General features: G+C 43.2%; 4 protein-coding genes across 7 annotated transcripts in view; 3 read left to right on the plus strand and 1 right to left on the minus strand.

Moving 5' to 3' along the window:
• Window positions 1-7575, plus strand: part of LOC130402038 (uncharacterized) — an 8686-nt gene extending 1111 nt beyond the window's left edge. Inside the window, exons 1-3 of one of the 2 annotated variants that reach the window (XM_056606122.1) lie at window positions 4695-4825; window positions 4915-4967; window positions 5055-7575. In XM_056606122.1, the coding sequence (XP_056462097.1) occupies window positions 4797-4825; window positions 4915-4967; window positions 5055-5701 (729 nt within the window). In that variant the 5' untranslated portion in view covers window positions 4695-4796 and the 3' untranslated portion in view covers window positions 5702-7575. Of the gene's footprint in view, window positions 1-4694; window positions 4826-4914; window positions 4968-5054 lie in introns of those variants that run through there. The other variant, XR_008903911.1, reaches the window with a different exon arrangement.
• LOC130402005 (E3 ubiquitin-protein ligase RNF123) overlaps window positions 1-19497 on the minus strand; it is a 146163-nt gene that overhangs the window by 94223 nt on the left and 32443 nt on the right. For both annotated transcript variants that reach the window (XM_056606072.1, XM_056606071.1), the window contains exons 25-28: window positions 3633-3716; window positions 3221-3328; window positions 2772-2949; window positions 1955-2029 (exon numbers count right to left, since the gene is read on the minus strand). In XM_056606072.1, the coding sequence (XP_056462047.1) occupies window positions 1955-2029; window positions 2772-2949; window positions 3221-3328; window positions 3633-3716 (445 nt within the window). The remainder of the gene's footprint in view (window positions 1-1954; window positions 2030-2771; window positions 2950-3220; window positions 3329-3632; window positions 3717-19497) is intronic.
• LOC130402033 (uncharacterized) lies at window positions 11650-13261 on the plus strand. The gene is made up of 3 exons (XM_056606116.1): window positions 11650-11754; window positions 11841-11893; window positions 11985-13261. The coding sequence occupies exons 1-3, from the start codon at window positions 11726-11728 to the stop codon at window positions 12509-12511; spliced, it is 609 nt and encodes a 202-aa protein (XP_056462091.1). The 5' UTR covers window positions 11650-11725; the 3' UTR covers window positions 12512-13261.
• Window positions 14523-17075, plus strand: LOC130402029 (uncharacterized). 2 transcript variants are annotated; one of them, XR_008903907.1, is made up of 5 exons: window positions 14523-14607; window positions 14692-14744; window positions 14836-16324; window positions 16431-16486; window positions 16593-17075. XR_008903907.1 is itself a non-coding variant. In XM_056606113.1 (3 exons), the coding sequence occupies exons 1-3, from the start codon at window positions 14579-14581 to the stop codon at window positions 15390-15392; spliced, it is 639 nt and encodes a 212-aa protein (XP_056462088.1). In that variant the 5' UTR covers window positions 14527-14578; the 3' UTR covers window positions 15393-16102. The 2 variants fall into 2 exon arrangements, 1 of the variants encoding a protein (XP_056462088.1); XM_056606113.1 differs by lacking the exons at window positions 16431-16486; window positions 16593-17075 and having other exon boundaries at window positions 14527-14607; window positions 14836-16102.

Genomic DNA, 19497 nt, shown 5'->3' on the forward strand with positions numbered 1-19497 from the left:
GAATGTGGGACCATAGTCAGCCCTTAAAGGAGAAATCCGGTGCAAAATGGAACTGAGATATGTTTGGTATGATAACGAGTTGGAATGTTCGTTTGGGAGCAAAAAAGCGCAGAAACGTATTCTTAAATTGGCTGTTTTTAGCCGACTGTTGTCATTAAGACTCGATAGGTAGATTGGCGAACACAGAGCTTGTGACATCCGTGAACATCACGCAAGCTCTGTGTTCAACAATCTACTCATTGAGTCTTGAAAACAAGATGGCGTCGACGGGTGAACTACTGATGGTACTGTGTGTATAACACTGTGCAGCAGACACCGGCTCCCCATCTCTCCTCATCCTCCTGGACTTAACAGCTGCTTTTGATACGGTTGACCACAATATTCTCCTTCACCGCCTGCAATACACCATTGGACTATCAGGAAATGTGAAGAACTGGTTCACCTCGTACCTCACTGACAGAACTGAGCACGTTGCCCTGGGCAAAGCAAAATCACACACCAACAACGTCACCTGCGGTGTCCCCCAGGGCTCGGTGTTGGGCCCCACACTGTTCTCACTGTACATGCTCCCCCTGGGTAGTGTCATTAGCAGGCATGGCTTGTCTTACCACTGCTATGCTGATGATACACAGCTCTACATCAGGACAACCCCCACTTCTTCTGCCCCTCTGCCAACATCCACACTGACCACCTGCCTGGAGGAGATAGAGGCGTGGATGAAGCTCAACTTCCTACAACTTAACAGCCATAAAACGGAAGCCATCCTTATTGGCACGCCACATCAGCTCCGCTCCCCCACCATCACCAATATCACCTTCTCTGGCAAAAACATCCCCCTTTCCACATCCGTCACCAACCTCGGTGTTAAAATGGACCCACAACTTAATTTTGACACCCACATCAAACACCTCTGTAAGACAGCTTTATACCACCTCAGGAACATCGCCAAACTCCGCCAATCACTCACCCTGGCTGATGCAGAGAAGCTCGTCCATGCCTTTGTCTCCTCCAGGTTGGACTACTGCAATGCACTCCTCATTGGGATCCCTGGCAAGAGCATCCAGAGGCTCCAATACATTCAAAACAGTGCTGCCAGGGTCCTGATGAGGGTGCGCAAGCATGACCACATCACCCCCATCCTGAAATCACTGCACTGGCTCCCTGTCTCACTCAGAATTGAGTACAAGGTCTCCCTCCTCACCCACCAGTGCCTTCACGGACTTGCCCCCCTCTACCTTCAGGAACTCCTCACCCCCCCGACAAACTCACGTACACTCCGTTCAGGATCCACTCACACCCTCCAAACCCGACATACAAAGCTGTGCACCATGGGTGATCGGGCCTTTTCTGCTGCTGCCCCTAGACTATGGAACGCCCTCCCTGACCACCTGAGGGCTCCACAGACTACAGCTCTTTTTAAACGGAACCTCAAAACCCATCTCTTTAAAAGAGCATTTAGCTAAACTTTCTTTGAGGTTCCCCCTTTTTAATAGTTTTTTTGGTATTTTTTTCTCTGAAGCACTTTGAGATTCTTGAATATAAAGTGCATTATAAATACAATTTATTATTATTATTATTATTATTATTATAAAATGGCCTTTTTAATAAACAATCCGAACACTTACAAAGTTAGCAATGCCTCGTTTTATATGTTCAGACCCTTATTATACTTCCAAAGAAGTGCCGGACTACTTCTAGCCTTGTAAGTGGTTTAAAATAGAGATTTAGGTTTTGACCATGCGACATGCCCCTATCGTTCCAAGTTTATAGCGTTTTGGTAGAATCAGCTAAAAACAGCCAACTTAAGAATGCGTCTATGCGCTTTTTTGCTCCCAAACGAACATTCCAACTCGTTATCATCCTAAACATATCCCAGATCCATTGCACCGGATTTCTCCTTTAAGCGAGTGTGTTTGTGTGCGTGTGCGTGTGCGTGTGCGTGTGCGTGTCTCACCTGTACCAACGATACGCGGGTCAGCAAAGTGCTTGGCGAGGATGGCCGCCAGCTGAGTCAGGGTGTCTTCATAACCTGAAGGAACGACGGCAGGTGGGAGACGGTTAACAAGCTCTGTCACCGTTCAACGTGTCCCCGCATGAACCACCAGCCAGTCACAATACCACACCGCTAATTAGATTTCGGAGCAGAATGAATAATTGGATCACTCCACGCTGTTGCATGACAGCTTAGCTCAAATTTTCCCCGGATTAGCTTTAGAATCATCGGATCACTTCCCTTCATGATTAGCCAGAATGTTCATGGACTTATTCAAGTTGATTCCAGGGCAACGGTTATTAAGTTATTAAGTTATTAAGTTAGCGCGTGAGGCAATAAAAATGGGATTTTGTCACAGGGGGCTGTTGTGGGCTGTTTGTTGGTGAGAGAATTCACCCAGACTCTTAACCCCCATCCCCCACATCCCTGTTACGCACCTATTGTATGTTGAACGTCCTTGCACTTAGAAATAGTATATTGTGTAGCATCTTACCCTAACTATGTTTGTTGTACACAGGGAATGGGTTAACCTGACTATTGTTAGTGCTTGGCTCTTACTCCTTACTGTACCGACGGAGATATATCGTTGTTTTCTCTTTCTTCGGACAAATGTACTTGTTGTAAGTCGATTTGGATAAAAGCCCTGAATGTAAATTAATGACTCTAGTCGCGCTGACGCTAGACTCCACCATTCCTGTGGTGTGTGCCTGGTGCGATCGCAGCCTCTCCGGTGCGGTGTGACGACCACCAACGGGGGGGGGGGGGGGGGTTACGCTACCTGGCAGGTCGTCCATGCTGTTGGCCGGGCTGAAGTAGTTCTTCAGGGCGCTGTAGGCGTTCATGGCCACGTTCAGGTAGAACTCGGGGGCGAAGGCGAACAGCGAGCCTGTGTGGTCGGCGTGCTCCACCGTGCGGATGCAAACCCTCAGCAGCCAGTACACGTCCAGCATCTTCTCCTGGGGGACGCAGAGAACACGGGACGTTGGGCCGGGTGGGGGGACCCCCGTCTGTAGACAGGGGACCCCCTCTTATGTGTAACGGGGGCAGGAAAGTGCTAATGCTAATCTGTGTTAGCGCCCCGGTGAGCTGGAGATAACCAGAGGTGGACTGTCCCAGGCACAAAATGAACAGATAATTAGTAGCCTCAACGAAAAACCATGGCTCATGATCAACACGCGCGCGCATGCGCACACACACGCACGCGCGCGCGCACACACACACACCTACCTTGGAGTACACAGTCGCATTGATCCAGGCCAGTCTTCTACTGAGGTGGTTCAGCTTCTCAGCAAAAACCTTCTGGCTCTTTTGGAGCTCATCCAGAATGTCGGCTCTCTGAGGGAATAAAAACACCACAGCCCACATTGTGAAAAGGTCAAATAGCAACACAGTCTACAGCGCTTTTTCCCCAGCCCTCCTCAGCCGTGATACGTTTGCACATCTCTTATGTACGGTCTTCAAGAAACAATTTTTCTGAATATATTACGTAACGTTGAGATTGGTCCACCTAAATCCGTCTAGATAATTAAATTAATGGTCATATTATGTATGATGTTGGTGGGTTTAACAGAGCGATTAACTGGGAGGGTTAACAGTTTGGTTGGACGAATGTAAAGGTGGTCAGATGATGTCTGCTTACCCTTGCAGGGCATCGAGCTATCTTCTCTTCTGTGTCTTTCAGTGCCATAGCGTACTCATGGACGTCATCTGACACTACAACCATCTTGGGCAGGGAGAGAGAGAGAGGGGGAGGGAGAGGGAGAGAGGAAAGAGATTTAAATTACAGTATTTCATTTTCACCTTATTTATTATTTCAAAATGAGATGTCAGACTAGCTCACCAACAACAATGATTCAATAAATAAATAACATGTAGATACTTCAAATTTGAAGTATCTACACATTATCTTTTACGTCACATTGCAATTCCCAAGAAGAAGAACAAAATGCTTTATGTTATGAGTGTGGATAAAATAATCAAAACCCACTCTGAGAAGGGAAGCAAGAGAGAGAAAAGTAAGACACAAAGCATAATCAAAGCCAACAATGTTTAATTGAAGACCTTTATGTCTTTATCTTAAATTCACTGCACTTTCTACAATGCATTTTTTTACTTTGCCTTTGATTTCTATTAACTACTTGAATTTATTATTTTATTTTATTGGATGTGAAGCACTTAGAGTCTGTCTCGTGTATGAAGGGTGCTATATAAATAAAGTTGCCTTGCCTTGAACATAAAGAAGATCAAGCATACGTTGCGTTGCCTTGCCTTGCATAACATTATGCATTCTGGGATTAAAACATCAGAAATGCTGGTGATAAATTCCCTATGCAACACGTCACATGGCTTTAAAAACTTGCGCGAGCTCCAGGTTAACTCCCTCCGTCTGCCTTTCTGTGCATATGGTCTCAAATAAATGCGGACATAAGATACTCCCCTCAACATGTCGATGGTTGGAATTACCAAGTCGAATTTCCCACTCGAGAAATGACATACCTCCTTTCAAAGAGGCGTGCCCTCTCCCAAACTATGCTTCTTCAAACTACGAGAAGTGCACCCTTGTCCGACTTGACCTGGTGGGACCTTGTCGTGTTTCTGATAGTTCCAGCGAATCTTCTCAAGTCTCGTGCATGCACGCGCTCAAATGCAGGTGGTCAGAAACACAGCAAATGTGCAGTCTCATTGAGGTCAACAGGTGTCGTTAATCAGTTATAAATTGGAAGGAAGTAAAAAACCCTATAAAAGAACCACAGTTGGTTGTCTGAAACACTCATTTGTGGAGCAGTACCTTAAACAGAGCAACATGGCTTTACGAAGTGTGAGCTTTTTAGGGTAAGTCGAACTCTAGAGTGGTTATTGTTTTTATGTACGTAGTTTAATAAATATCTGCTTGACTAAAATATGTCTGGATCTGTCCGCAGGTTAATATGGATCTCAAGTCTGATTGGAGTTGTCTTTTCACTACCAGTAAAGGGTAAACATTCAACACTTTACTAAAATGTCCCAAGTGGCAACTGCTTTCAGAATGATTTGTGACCATTGCATCTTTGTTTTTTTCAAGGTTTTGGTTCAAATAATCCTTCCCCAGCATGGAGTGACTTCAGCAGTCCTGGTTCTGCTTATCATGTTGGTCAAGACATCTTGGGGTACATTTTTGGCAGAGTACTAAAAGAGTACTACAGACAAGAGCCTTCAGCTTGGTCCCCGCAGAACAGTGACGCTGAGGCTGATGGAGGGGTCCACTCAAACTACGACTGGGATATGGATGCTGGAGACTCTGGCGAGGACGGTGGTATGTACCCTGATAGTTATGTTTACCACCATGTTCATGAAGGCCACGCTGAGCTAGTCCCCGCCATGGAGGAGTTATCCTCCGCCATGGAGAAGTTATTCTCCGCCATGGAAAAGGTAGTCTCCATCATGGAGGAGCTCTGCTATGGAGGAGAATCCGGCGGTGGTGAACCCGGCGGTGGTGAACCCGGCGGTGGCGAACCCGGCGGTGGCGAACCCGGCGGTGGCGAACCCGGCGGAGGCGAACCCGGCGGTGGCGAACCCGGCGGTGGCGAACCCGGCGGTGGCGAACCCGGCGGTGGCGAACCCGGCGGAGGAGGGCCTCATTACAGAGAAAATCCTAACTTCTCATCCTGGCTTAAGCTAGGGATTCGGATAGGGAAACTCCTAATTTGCTATTACAGAGGCGGTCCCTAACCTGTTGGCCGTTTCCTAGCTTATTATTAGCCTCCTATCTTATCTTAATTTAGGTAATCCAAACTGTTCTTTCAATCTGATTTTTCGATCGGCAATCGTCAGGTTATGTTTGTTTCTGCACTGTGCATGAGAATGATGGAACAAGTTACTTTTAATGTCAACTGACTGTTGAGGATCTTTGTTAATAACGGCAAGCTAGTATAACTATTACTACGGTCATGGCAGGTATTGGTACAGGGAACAAGAAGAGGTAGAAAAGTAATTCTTCCACAAAATTCAAAATTAAATGTCTTTGCAGGCGATGAAATTTAAATATGGTCAGGAAAATTTAACAAATCATTATGCGGTCTCGGTAGCCTTTCAGCCATCACATTTCTGTCGTGATGTTCCTCGTCTTCATTGTCATACAGACCTACTAGCAGTGCTGCTAGTAGTGTACGGCCACCTAACTTAGGGATCCTAACTTAAATTCCTAACTTAGGATAGTTCTGTAATGGCTAAATTCCTATCTTAAGATAAGATAGGATTTCTTCCTAAGTTACTGATCAACTGCAATGTCTTTCATTTCTAATGGCTGTAAATGAATAAATCATTGCTTTTAAAATCAGTTTCCTTTTGCTTTAAAAGTTGGTAAAGATGTGCCAATCTTTGGTGTCTGAACAAACTACTTTATCCTGGATCCATGGATTGGTTATTGCAAGTGTCTGCCAAAATATAAGAGCCTCAGGATTCACTAAATGTTTTTAAAGGAAATATATAGAGAATGAATGGAGTTGTCGGAAAGCCAATTACCTAAAATATACAAGGCCAGTCAGACAAAAACGTTAGTTTTGTTTTAGACTACAGTTGGCAGTCAGTGCACAAAAGGACATATCTTTGCAATTCATACTTGTCTGTTGACTCTATGGGATATCACTTCAAAATGGCCTTTTGATTTGACAGTGGGTGCCATAGATCCGGGATATTGAAAATACCAATTGAGAGACTTGACACAGGAACAAAGGAAATGTTTAAATGACATCAAACAAAGGACACTAAAGGTGGACGATTGTCTCCCAGCAGAAAAAGCTCATGGCTATGCCCCTCAATGTAAGCAGTTTACCCAGTAGGCATCCTTGAGATAGGTGCCTTACCCCTGCCTGTTCATAAATAACACGTCTCAAATGTTATTGTACACATTAGCTGTGTTCGAAATCGTTCCCTATTGGGGATATAGTGCACTATATAGGGTGCTCGCCATTTTGTAGTGGTGTTCGAATTCTCAGTGGTTAATTTCATGCACTATATAGTGCACTTAAAATACCCGAAATTTGAGTGTACATACAATGAATGTACCCTACATGTCACTCCCGTATACCACAATGCATTGCGGTCGTGTTTCTCCGGAAGAGAAGTCTCCGGCTTTTGTTTAGAAATGTCAACAATTTATTTCGGATTTAACCTTTAACCTTGATCAAGGAAATGTAACATTCAACATCAATACAATCTCCACCTTTACTTGCGAGTGTCCGGTTTGTTTACATGATGTGGGCGCATCTGTCTGCGTCACACAAATACCCACCGCATTTACTGACACAAATGACGTTTAGAAATGTTCAGCGTAGTGTCCGAATTCTCGTTTGTTCGTTCCCTATATAGTGCACTATATCAAGAACACTATATAGGGAATGGTGAGTTAGTTAATAGGGAACGATTTCAAACACAGCTAATGAATCAAAGACTGCTTTATGTGCTAACAGTGATGGCTCAGTCAATGTGGCTGCTGATGAAGGTCAACAGGTGTGGTTGATCAGTAATCAATTGAACTGGAGTGAACCACCATTTAAAAGAACCACAGTTGTCAGCAATACTCAATTGTGGAGCAGCATCTTAAACAGAGCAACATGATTGGACATAGTGTGAGCTCTTTGGGGTAAGACAAGAGTGTGATCCTTAATGGTAATTGTTTTAAATATCTGTATTGCTAAAATATGTCTGGATCTGTCCGCAGGTTAATATGGATCTCCTGTCTGATTGGAGGGGTCTTTTCACTACCAGTAAAAGGTAAAACTTTCAATATTTTACTGACATGTCCTCATACAAGAAAAAATCTGATTTCTGACTTTGCCTGTTTTTTTTTTTTTTTTATGGCTTGGCTCAAATAATCCTTCCCAAGCATCGAGTGACTTCAGCACTCCTGGTTCTGCTTATCCTGTTGGTCAAGACGCCTCAGTGTATACTTATGGCAGAGCACCAAAAGAGTACTACAAACAAGAGCCTTCAGCTTGGTCCAAGCAGAACAGTGACGCTAAGGCTGATGGAGGGGTCTACTCAAATGAAGGCTCGGATATGGATGCTGGAGAATCTGTCTGGGCCAAGAACGGTGGTATGGACTCTGGTAGTGACGGTTACTACCCTGTTCCTGAAGGCTACTCTAAGGAGCTAGTCCCCTCCATGGAGGAGGAGACCCCAGAGGAGGAGGAGCCCGTGTTGAGCGACGTCTCTGACCTGGATCCGGTCTACCACTTCAGTTCCAGGTCCCGCTACCAGCAAGGCAGACAGGCCTTCTTCCTAACCAGATACAACCCCGGAGAGCCTACGGTCGGCGCTGCTGACATGCCAGACCCCAACAGTAATGGAATGGGGAATGGTAAAGGATGGCCAGTTGTTACAGAAGAGCCTGGGAAGGGTGGCTACTGATCAACTGCAATGTCTTCATTTCTAATGGCTGTATATGAATAAATCTTTGCCTTTGAAACCTATTTACTCTGCTTTGATACAGTGTTTGTTAAGTTTAGTTTGAAGATGTCCATAAAGCGCTACTATTGTGTCTCAACCAACTACGTTATCCTGGATCCATTGTACTTTGGTATTTCAGTTGTCTCTGACAAAATATAAGGCCCACAAGGTGCCTTCAAAAACGGAAGTGGAATGCTGAGTAGTTGGAAGGCCCCCAACATTACATGTCAAACAAATTGTAGAGGACACTACTCTTAAACTAGACTTGGGTGTCATCAGTGCTCTCAAGGACATAACTTTGCAGTTAATGCTTGCCAATACTGCGTTCAGGCTATTGTATGATGTGAAATTCGAAAATGGCGTTTGGATTAGGCTTTAGGCACCATATTTGACGATGTCTGACATTACAACCATTTAAGAGACCGTCATTGGCCAGGACTCTCTGGTAAAAGAGATTTTTAATCTCAATGAGACTTCTGGTTAAATTTAACATTGCTTAAGATAAATAACTGGCTGTGTGCTACAGATATGGAACAAATGTTTAATTGGTATCAAATAAAAAGGACTGTTTATTTCAATCCCTGCTGAAAAAGTTCAGGGCTATGCTCCTCAATGTTGCCAGTATACCTGTAGGCATCCTTGAACTATGTACCTTACTCCTGTTCATAAATAGCATGTACCTAAAATGGTATGGACTAGGGATGCACCGAATATTCGGCCACCGAACATGGCCCAAAACATAATGTTCGGTTTAGGCCGAAGGAGTAAAAAGGCTGAACATAGTACACTGAATATTTTTATTTATTTAAAAAAAGAAAAAAAAAATTACTCATTTATTGAAAGGTACATTGTTCTTAAATTCTTGCTATAATGTCTGCTGGAATGTTAGAAAACGTTCAGTATCAAATAAATATTTTGTATCAAATTTGTAATTGATTTTTTTATAGAAAAGCGAGACAAAAAAGTTTATAAAGGACATTTAATTGTTTGATTTATGCAATGGTGAAAAATTAAAGCAAAATGAATGAAAAACATTAAAAGCCACATTCGGTATTTGGTTTCGGCCTACGGCCAACTGTTTCAATATATTCGGTTTCGGCGAAGAATTTTCATTTCGGTGCATCCCTAGTATGTACACAAAGGATCAAGGAGCTAAAATGTGCTAATAGTGATGGCTAATAGTCAATGTGGCTGCTGATGAAGGTCAACAGGTGTGGTTAATCAGTAAACAATTGAACTGGAGTGAACAATCCTTTAAAGGATCACTGTCCTCTCTGAGGGGTATTAGTTTACAGGTCCTGGATATTGGTTTGCAGAGCAAACCCAGAAAAACCTTCCAACAAACATGCAAGGTCCTTGTGCATTCTATTTGAGGTAAGGAATTTTATTGAAACTTCAATGTATCGAAACCCAATTATATTGTGAAACCATCTAACTTATTTGTTGCTCTATTCTCAGGTCAACCTGGATACTGTGTCTGATCCGGTGTACATTATCATTTCCGGTAGATAATGGTACAACATTGCTTGCCTTGCTAACTTTTTATCAAGTGAGCTGCTAAGAAGCAATAGGGTTGCAGGTAAGAGTAATATTAATGGGTAAATCTTGTTCTCCTTTTAGGTTTTGCCTCAAAAATACCTTCACCTGCATTGAGCGTTCCTGGCTCTGCTCATCCCAAAGTTGGTGAAAGTAGTCTGGTAGATGCTTCTAGGAGCACATCCCAAGATTACTACAACCTAGAAGGGCCTTTGCCTGGGTCCCGCCATAGCGGCCACAGAAACACTGAGGCTGGACTCTACAAGCCAACCCCAGAGCGCAGCGAGGCTAGCCACCTGGTGGACTATGAGGAGCTGGTGTGGATCCATGTCCCTGACCTTGAGCCGGGCGACTGCTTCAGCTACCAGCAAGCTGCACAGGTCTCCATGCAAGCCCCCTAACCTCCCAGATAGGTCTTGTCCTTGCCCCTCCCCAGACGCTTCTCTCTGCCAGGCCAACCACTATTTGGGGCATCTGCAAACTTGCATTTTTAACTACTATAACACATGACTCTTTTGTCAAACTTTTACTATTTGTATAATAAATCGTCATCTTTTATTTGCCTCTGTTGCCTTATACTGAATGTCAAGAGACTTTGCCTAGGGCATTGCACTGCTGCTGTTATAGCTGCTAAACTATGAGTGTTATGGATGCCAGTTCTCCTTGGGTCATGATGTCAATCCGTGCAGTCTGCCAACATTGGCATGCTAATGGATACTGTACTTTTTTTTTTTTTTGCGGTAATTGTGGTTTACCCTAGTTGCAAACAAAGTGTGTAAAAATCTTTTTGCAGAAATTGCATCAAATGTAGGACAAAAGCACTTAATTTAACCCTGATTTGCCAAGAACGCGTTTTCCTGAAGGGTCTAAAATTGACCTTACTGAACTAGTGGTATGGTGCTTCAACAGTCATGACTTTGAAATCCTGTTTATCTTGCCAGTTATGTTCTACCACAAAATTCTACAGAGATACAAAATGGTGTGTTCTCTAAAAAGGGCATAACCGGACTCTACAAATCGTAGGGGTTATCTCACACGGCTGAATATAAATAAAATGCCATCCGATACAGACGGCATAACTAAAGTTACCAACGCTAATGGCCAACTTACTTGAGGGTTAAACTCAATCCAAGAGCCACAGGTTATTCCCAGAGGTACTTGTTGGTTTGGACTGGATAATCTGTTTGTGGAGCAGTTTAAACAAAGCAACATGGTTGGCTAGTTAAGATAAGATGTTGTGTTAACCGTTAAATGTAATAACTTGATACTTTTCTATCTGCCTTGACTCGTATGCCTTAATATATCCTCAGGTTGACGTAGATCTTCTGCCTGATTGGAGGAATGTTTTTATTACTTAAAGGCAAACCTTTCTGAATATCCTAATTCTTAAAACATTTTCCAGGTAAAGGGGGATCATATGGGTCATGATCACATGTTCTTCTCCTTGTAGCATTTGGCTGAAATAAGGATGTTTACTCAGAGCCAGAAGGATCTCGGTTTCAACCCTTCATTTAGACTAGGAACACTTTAAGTAAAACACCTAACCCCTACACATAAAATAACATATATAAACAAATCTCTCATTGGTCACCCTAGATAAATTCATATGCTAAATGACTTAGTAGGTATTATTGTCAGTGTACCTCAGATTGAGGTCAACAGGTGTGGTTAATTAATCATTAATTGAACTGGAGGGAACAACCCTTTAAAAGAACCAGAGTTGGTTGCATTAAACACTCATTCGTGGAGCAGCACCTTAAACAGTGCAACATGGCTGGACATACTGTGAGCTCTTTCGGGTAAGTGGAGATCTAGTGTTGTGATTCTTAATGGTAAAGTGTTTGTAATATCTGTATGACTAAAATATGTCTGGATCTATTCTAAGGTTTTTATGCATCTCATGTCTGATTGGAGGGGTCATTTCACTACCACTGAAAGGTTAGCATTTACCTACTGAACTTCTAAAATGAGCTACATGTTCCAGGTCAAGAATAATCTGGAACTTTATCACATGTTCTTCTCCGTGTAGCATGGAGTGACTACAGCAGTCCTGGCTCTGCTTATCCAAAAGCTGGTGATGGAGGTATGGTGTTTCCTTATGGCAGAGCAATGCAAGAGTACTACGGACAAGAGCCTTCAGCTTGGTCCAAGCAGAACAGTGACGCCAAGGCTGATGGAGGGGTCTACTCAAATGAAGGCTCGGATATGGATGCTGGAGACTCTGTCTGGGCCAAGAACGGCGGTATGGACTCTGGTAGTGACGGTTACTACCCTGTTCCTGAAGGCTACTCTAAGGAGCTAGTCCCCTCCATGGAGGAGGAGACCCCAGAGGAGGAGGAGCCCGTGTTGAGCGACGTCTCTGACCTGGATCCGGTCTACCACTTCAGTTCCAGGTCCCGCTACCAGCAAGGCAGACAGGCCTTCTTCCTAACCAGATACAACCCCGGAGAGCCTACGGTCGGCTCTGCTGACATGGCAGACTCCAAAAGTAATGGAATGGGAAATGGTAAAGGATGGCCAGTTGTTGCACAAGAGCCTGGGAAAGGTGGCTACTGATCAACTGCAATGTCTTAATTTTTAATGGCTGTATATGAATAAATGTTTGCCTTTGAAACCTATTTACTCTGCTTTGATGCAGTGTTTGCTAAGTTTGAAGATGTCCATAAAGCACTTTTGTGTCTCTTCAACAAACTGTTATCCTGGATCCATTAAACTTCGCTATTTCACGTGTCTCTGACAAAATATAAGGCCAACAGGGTGCCTTCAAAAATGGAAGTGAAATGCAGAGTAGTTGGAAGGCCACCAACATTACATGTCAAACAAATTGCAGAGGACACTTCTCTTAAACTAGACTAATTGGGTGTCGTCAGCGCTCTCACAGACATACATTTGCAGTTAATGCTTGCCAATACTGCGTTCCGGCTATGGTATGATTCGAAAATGGCGTTTGGATTAGGATTTGGGACCATATTTGACGATGTGACCATTTAACAGACCGTCATTGGCCAGGATTCTCTGGTAAGAGGTTTTTATTCTCAATGAGACTTCTGGTTAAATTTAAAATGGCTTAAGATAAATAACTGGCTGCGTGCTAAAGACATGGAACAAATGTTTAATCGGTATCAAGCAATGGACAAAATGTATATTTCAATCCCTGCTGAAAAAGTTCAGGGCTATGTCCAATGTTCCCAGTATACCTGTAGGCATCCTTGAATGTACCTTACTCCTGTTCATAAATAGCATGTACCTAATAAATGTGTGAGTGCTAAATGTGCTAACATTGATTGCTAATAGTCAATGTGGCTGCTGATGAAAGTCAACCGGTGTGGTTAATCAGTAAACAATTGAACTGGAGTGAACAATCCTTTAAAGAATCACTGTCCTCTCTGAGGGGTATTAGTTTACAGGTCCTGGATATTGGTTTGCAGAGCAAACCCAGCAAAACCTTCCAACAAACATGCAAGGTCCTTGTGTATTTGAGAAGGAATTTTATTGAAACTTCAATGTATCGAAACTAGGGCTGCACGATTATTGCCAAAATGATTATCACGATTATTTTGATCAATATTGATATCACGATTATTTACCACGATTATTCATGGAAAAAAAAATCTTTTGAATTTCTACCACCCCCTTGTGGTAGGAGCCACACACTGTGCTCAGCGGAAAATTGCCGCCAGGCCACGCCCCCCCCCCCTCCCCCTGTTTTCACGCTTCGCGCCGGACCCACGCAGTCGCAGACAGGTGTACAGGGAGCGCTTGGTTGGCTTTGCAGCGGAGGTAGAGCGTTTACTGCATGGGCGGGGCTCGTTTCTTTTTTCGTTTTCTTTTTTTTGCGGACGCATTATTTAAAATTTAAAATTTAAATGTAAATTTTAAAAAAAAGTATTAAAAAATGAATGTAAAAAAAATCGCGAAAATATCGCGGGAACACTACGTGTCATCGTGGGACGCCAATATCGTCATCGCGATAAAAATTCAATATATTGTGCAGCCCTAATCGAAACCCAATTATATTGTGAAACCATCTGACTTATCTGTTGCTCTATTCTCAGGTCAACCTGGATACTGTGTCTGATCCGGTGTACATTATCATTACCAGTAGATAATGGTACAACATTGCTTGCCTTGCTAACTATTTATAAAGTGAGCTGCTATGAAGTTCACTTGATAACGTCTCTGACCTGGATCCGATCCACCACTTCAGTTCCAGGCAAACCTTTCTGAATATCCTAATTCTTAAAACATTTTCCAGGTAAAGGGGGATCATATGGATCATGATCACATGTTCTTCTCCTTGTAGCATTTGGCTGAAATAAGGATGTTTTACTCTGAGCCAGAAGGTTCTCGGTTTCAACCCTTCATTTAGACTAGGAACACTTTCAGTAAAACACCTAACCCCTACATATAAAACAACATATATTAACATATCTCTCATTGGTCACCTTAGATAAATTCATATGCTAAATGACTTAGTAGGTATTATTGTCGTCTGCCCCAGATTGAGGTCAACAGGTTTGGTTAATTAGTCCTTAATTGAACTGGAGTGAACAACCCTTAAAAGGAGCCAGAGTTGGATGCGTTAAACACTCATTTGCGGAGCAGCACCTTAAACAGAGCAACATGGCTGGACATCCTGTGAGCTCTTTTGGGTAAGACGAGATCTAGTGTTGTGATTCTTAAAGGTAAAGTGTTTAATACCTGTATGACTAAAATATGTCTGGATCTATTCTAAGGTTTTTATGCATCTCATGTCTGATTGGAGGGGTCATTTCACTACCACTGAAAGGTTAGCATTTACCTACTGAACTTCTAAAATGAACAACATGTTCCAGGTCAAGAATAATTTGGAACTTTATCACATGTTCTTCTCCGTGTAGACCTCGGCTCAAACGATCCATTCCCAGCATGGAGTGACCACAGCAGTCCTGGCTCTGCTTATCCCAAAGCTGGTGATGGAGGCATGGTGTTTCCTTATGGCAGAGCAATGCAAGAGTACTACGGACAAGAGCCTTCAGCTTGGTCCAAGCAGAACAGTGACGCTAAGGCTGATGGAGGGGTCTACTCAAATGAAGGCTCGGATATGGATGCTGGAGACTCTGTCTGGGCCAAGAACGGTGGTATGGACTCTGGTAGTGACGGTTACTACCCTGTTCCTGAAGGCTACTCTAAGGAGCTAGTCCCCTCCATGGAGGAGGAGACCCCGGAAGAGGAGGAGGAGCCCGTGTTGAGCGACGTCTCTGACCTGGATCCGGTCTACCACTTCAGTTCCAGGTCCCGCTACCAGCAAGGCAGACAGGCCTTCTTCCTAACCAGATACAACCCCGGAGAGCCTACGGTCGGCTCTGCTGACATGGCAGACTCCAAAAGTAATGGAATGGGAAATGGTAAAGGATGGCCAGTTGTTGCACAAGAGCCTGGGAAGGGTGGCTACTGATCAACTGCAATGTCTTAATTTATAATGGCTGTATATGAATAAATGTTTGCCTTTGAAACCTATTTACTCTGCTTTGATACAGTGTTTGCTAAGTTTGAAGATGTCCATAAAGCACTTTTGTGTCTCTTCAACAAACTGTTATCCTGGATCCATTAAACTTCGCTATTTCAAGTGTCTCTGACAAAATATTAGGCCCACAGGGTGCCTTCAAAAATGGAAGTGAAATGCAGAATAGTTGGAAGGCCACCAACATTACATGTCAAACTAATTGCAGAGGACTATACTCTTAAACTAGACTAATTGGGAGTGCTACGTGCTCTCAAGGACACAACTTTGCAGTTAATGCTTGCCAATACTGCGTTCTGGCTATGGTATGATTCGAAAATGGCGTTTGGATTAGGATTTAGGCACCATATTTGACGATGTCTGACACTACAACCATTTAACAGACCGTCAGTGGCCAGGATTCTCTGGTAAAAGAGGTTTTTATTCTCAATGAGACTTCTGGTTAAATAAATTAACATGGCTTAAGATAAATAACTGGCTGCGTGCTAAAGACATGGAACAAATGTTTAATTGGTATCAAACAAAGGACAAAATGTATACTTCAATCCCTGCTGATAAAGTTCAGGGCTATGTCCCTCAATGTTGCCAGTATACCTGTAGGCATCCTTGAATTATGTACCTTACTCCTGTTCATAAATAGCATGTACCTAAAAAATGTGTGCGAGTGCTAATTGTGCTAACATTGGTTGCTAATAGTCAATGTGGCTGCTGATGAAGGTCAACCGGTGTGGTTAATCAGTAAACAATTGAACTGGAGTGAACAATCCTTTAAAGAATCACTGTCCTCTCTGAGGGGTATTAGTTTACAGGTCCTGGATATTGGTTTGCAGAGCAAACCCAGCAAAACCTTCCAACAAACATGCAAGGTCCTTCTGCATTCTATTTGAGATAAGGAATTTTATTGAAACGTCAATGTATCGAAACCCAATTATATTGTGAAACCATCTGACTTATCTGTTGCTCTATTCTCAGGTCAACCTGGATACTGTGTCTGATCCGGTGTACATTATCATTACCAGTAGATAATGGTACAACATTGCTTGCCTTGCGAACTATTTATCAAGTGAGCTGCTATGAAGCAATAGGGTTGTAGGTAAGAGCAATATGAATGGGCAAATCTTGTTCTCCTTTTAGGTTTTGGCTCAAAAATACCTTCACCTGCATTGACCGACTTGAGCGTTCCAGGCTCTGCTCATCCCAAAGTTGGTGAAAGTAGTTTGGTGGATACTTCTAGGAGCACATCCCAAGATGACTACAACCTAGAAGGGCCTTTGCCCGGGTCCCGCCATAGCGGCCACAGAAACACTGAGGCTGGACTCGACAAGCAAACCCCAGAGGGCAGCGAGGCTAGCCACCTGGTGGACTATGAGGAGCTGGTGTGGATCCATGTCCCTGACCTTGAGCCGGGCGACTCCTTCAGCTACCAGCAAGCTGCACAGGTCTCCATGCAAGCCCCCTAACCTCCCAGATAGGTCTTGTCCTTGCCCCTCCCCAGACGCTTCTCTCTGCCAGGCCAACCACTATTTGGGGCATCTGCAAACTTGCATTTTTAACTACTATAACACATGACTCTTTTGTCAAACTTTTACTATTTGTATAATAAATCGTCATCTTTTATTTGCCTCTGTTGCCTTATACTGAATGTCAAGTGACTTTGCCTAGGGCATTGCACTGCTGCTGTTATAGCTGCTAAACTATGAGTGTTATGGATGCCAGTTCTCCTTGGGTCATGATGTCAATCCGTGCAGTCTGCCAACATTGGCATGCTAATGGATACTGTACTTATTTTTTTTGTGCGGTAAGTGTGGCTTACCCTAGTTGCAAACAAAGTGTAAAAATCTTTTTTGGCAGAAATTGCAACAAATGTAGGACAAAATAACTTAATTGAACCCTGATTTGCCAAGAACTTGTTTTCCTGAAGGGTCTAAAATTGACCCCTTACTGAACTAGTGGTACGGTGCTTCAACAGTCATGACTTTAAAATCCTGTTTATCTTGCCAGTTATGTTCTACCACAAAATTCTACAGAGATACAAAATGGTGTGCTCTCTAACAAGGGCATAACCGGACTCTACAAATCTTAGGGGTTATCTCACACAGCTGAATATAAATAAAATTCCATCCGATACAGACGGCATAACTAAAGTTACCAACGCTAATGGCCAACTTACTTGAGGGTTAAACTCAATCCAAGAACCACAGGTTATTCCCAGAGGTACTTGTTGGTTTGGACTGGATAATCTGTTTGTGGAACAGTTTAAACAAAGCAACATGGTTGGCTATTTAAGATAAGATGTTGTGTTAACCGTTAAATGCAATAACTTGATACTTTTCTATCTGCCTTGATTCGTATGCCTTAATATATCCTCAGGTTGACGTAGATCTTCTACCTGATTGGAGGAATGTTTTTATTACTTAAAGGCAAACCTTTCTGAATATCCTAATTCTTAAAACATTTTCCAGGTAAAGGGGGATCATATGGATCATGATCACATGTTCTTCTCCTTGTAGCATTTGGCTGAAATAAGGATGTTTTACTCAGAGCCAGAAGGATCTCGGTTTCAACCCTTCATTTAGACTAGGAACACTTTAAGTAAAACACCTAACCCCTACATATAAAATAACATATATAAACAAATCTCTCATTGGTCACCCTAGATAAATTCATATGCTAAATGACTTAGTAGGTATTATTGTCAGTGTACCTCAGATTGAGGTCAACAGGTGTGGTTAATTTACCATTAATTGAACTGGAGGGAACAACCCTTTAAAAGAACCAGAGTTGGTTGCATTAAACACTCATTCGTGGAGCAGCACCTTAAACAGTGCAACATGTCTGGACATACTGTGAGCTCTTTCGGGTAAGTGGAGATCTAGTGTTGTGATTCTTAATGGTAAAGTGTTTGTAATATGTGTATGACTAAAATATGTCTGGATCTATTCTAAGGTTTTTATGCATCTCATGTCTGATTGGAGGGGTCATTTCACTACCACTGAAAGGTTAGCATTTACCTACTGAACTTCTAAAATGAGCAACATGTTCCAGGTCAAGAATAATTTGGAACTTTATCACATGTTCTTCTCCGTGTAGAGTTCGGCTCAAACGATCCATTCCCAGCATGGAGTGACCACAGCAGTCCTGGCTCTGCTTATCCCAAAGCTGGTGATGGAGGCATGGTGTTTCCTTATGGCAGAGCAATGCAAGAGTACTACGGACAAGAGCCTTCAGCTTGGTCCAAGCAGAACAGTGACGCTAAGGCTGATGGAGGGGTCTACTCAAATGAAGGCTCGGATATGGATGCTGGAGACTCTGTCTGGGCCAAGAACGGTGGTATGGACTCTGGTAGTGACGGTTACTACCCTGTTCCTGAAGGCTACTCTAAGGAGCTAGTCCCCTCCATGCAGGAGGAGACCCCGCAAGAGGAGGAGCCCGTGTTGAGCGACGTCTCTGACCTGGATCCGGTCTACCACTTCAGTTCCAGGTCCCGCTACCAGCAAGGCAGACAGGCCTTCTTCCTAACCAGATACAACCCCGGAGAGCCTACGGTCGGCTCTGCTGACATGGCAGACTCCAAAAGTAATGGAATGGGAAATGGTAAAGGATGGCCAGTTGTTGCACAAGAGCCTGGGAAGGGTGGCTACTGATCAACTGCAATGTCTTAATTTATAATGGCTGTATATGAATAAATGTTTGCCTTTGAAACCTATTTACTCTGCTTTGATACAGTGTTTGTAGATGTCCATAAAGCACTTTTGTGTCTCAACAAACTGTTATCCTGGATCCATTAAACTTCGCTATTTCAAGTGTCTCTGACAAAATATAAGGCCCACGGAGTGCCTTCAAAAATGGAAGTGAAATGCAGAGTAGTTGGAAGGCCAACAACATTACATGTCAAACAAATTGCAGAGGACACTACTCTTAAACTAGACTAATTGGGTGTCGTCAGCGCTCTCACGGACATACATTTTAAGTTGATGCTTGCCAATACTGCGTTCCGGCTATGGTATGATTCGAAAATGGCGTTTGGATTAGGCTTTAG

This window comes from Gadus chalcogrammus, chromosome 13 (genome assembly GCF_026213295.1).
Source record: "Gadus chalcogrammus isolate NIFS_2021 chromosome 13, NIFS_Gcha_1.0, whole genome shotgun sequence".
In the NCBI taxonomy this organism is placed as follows: domain Eukaryota; kingdom Metazoa; phylum Chordata; class Actinopteri; order Gadiformes; family Gadidae; genus Gadus; species Gadus chalcogrammus.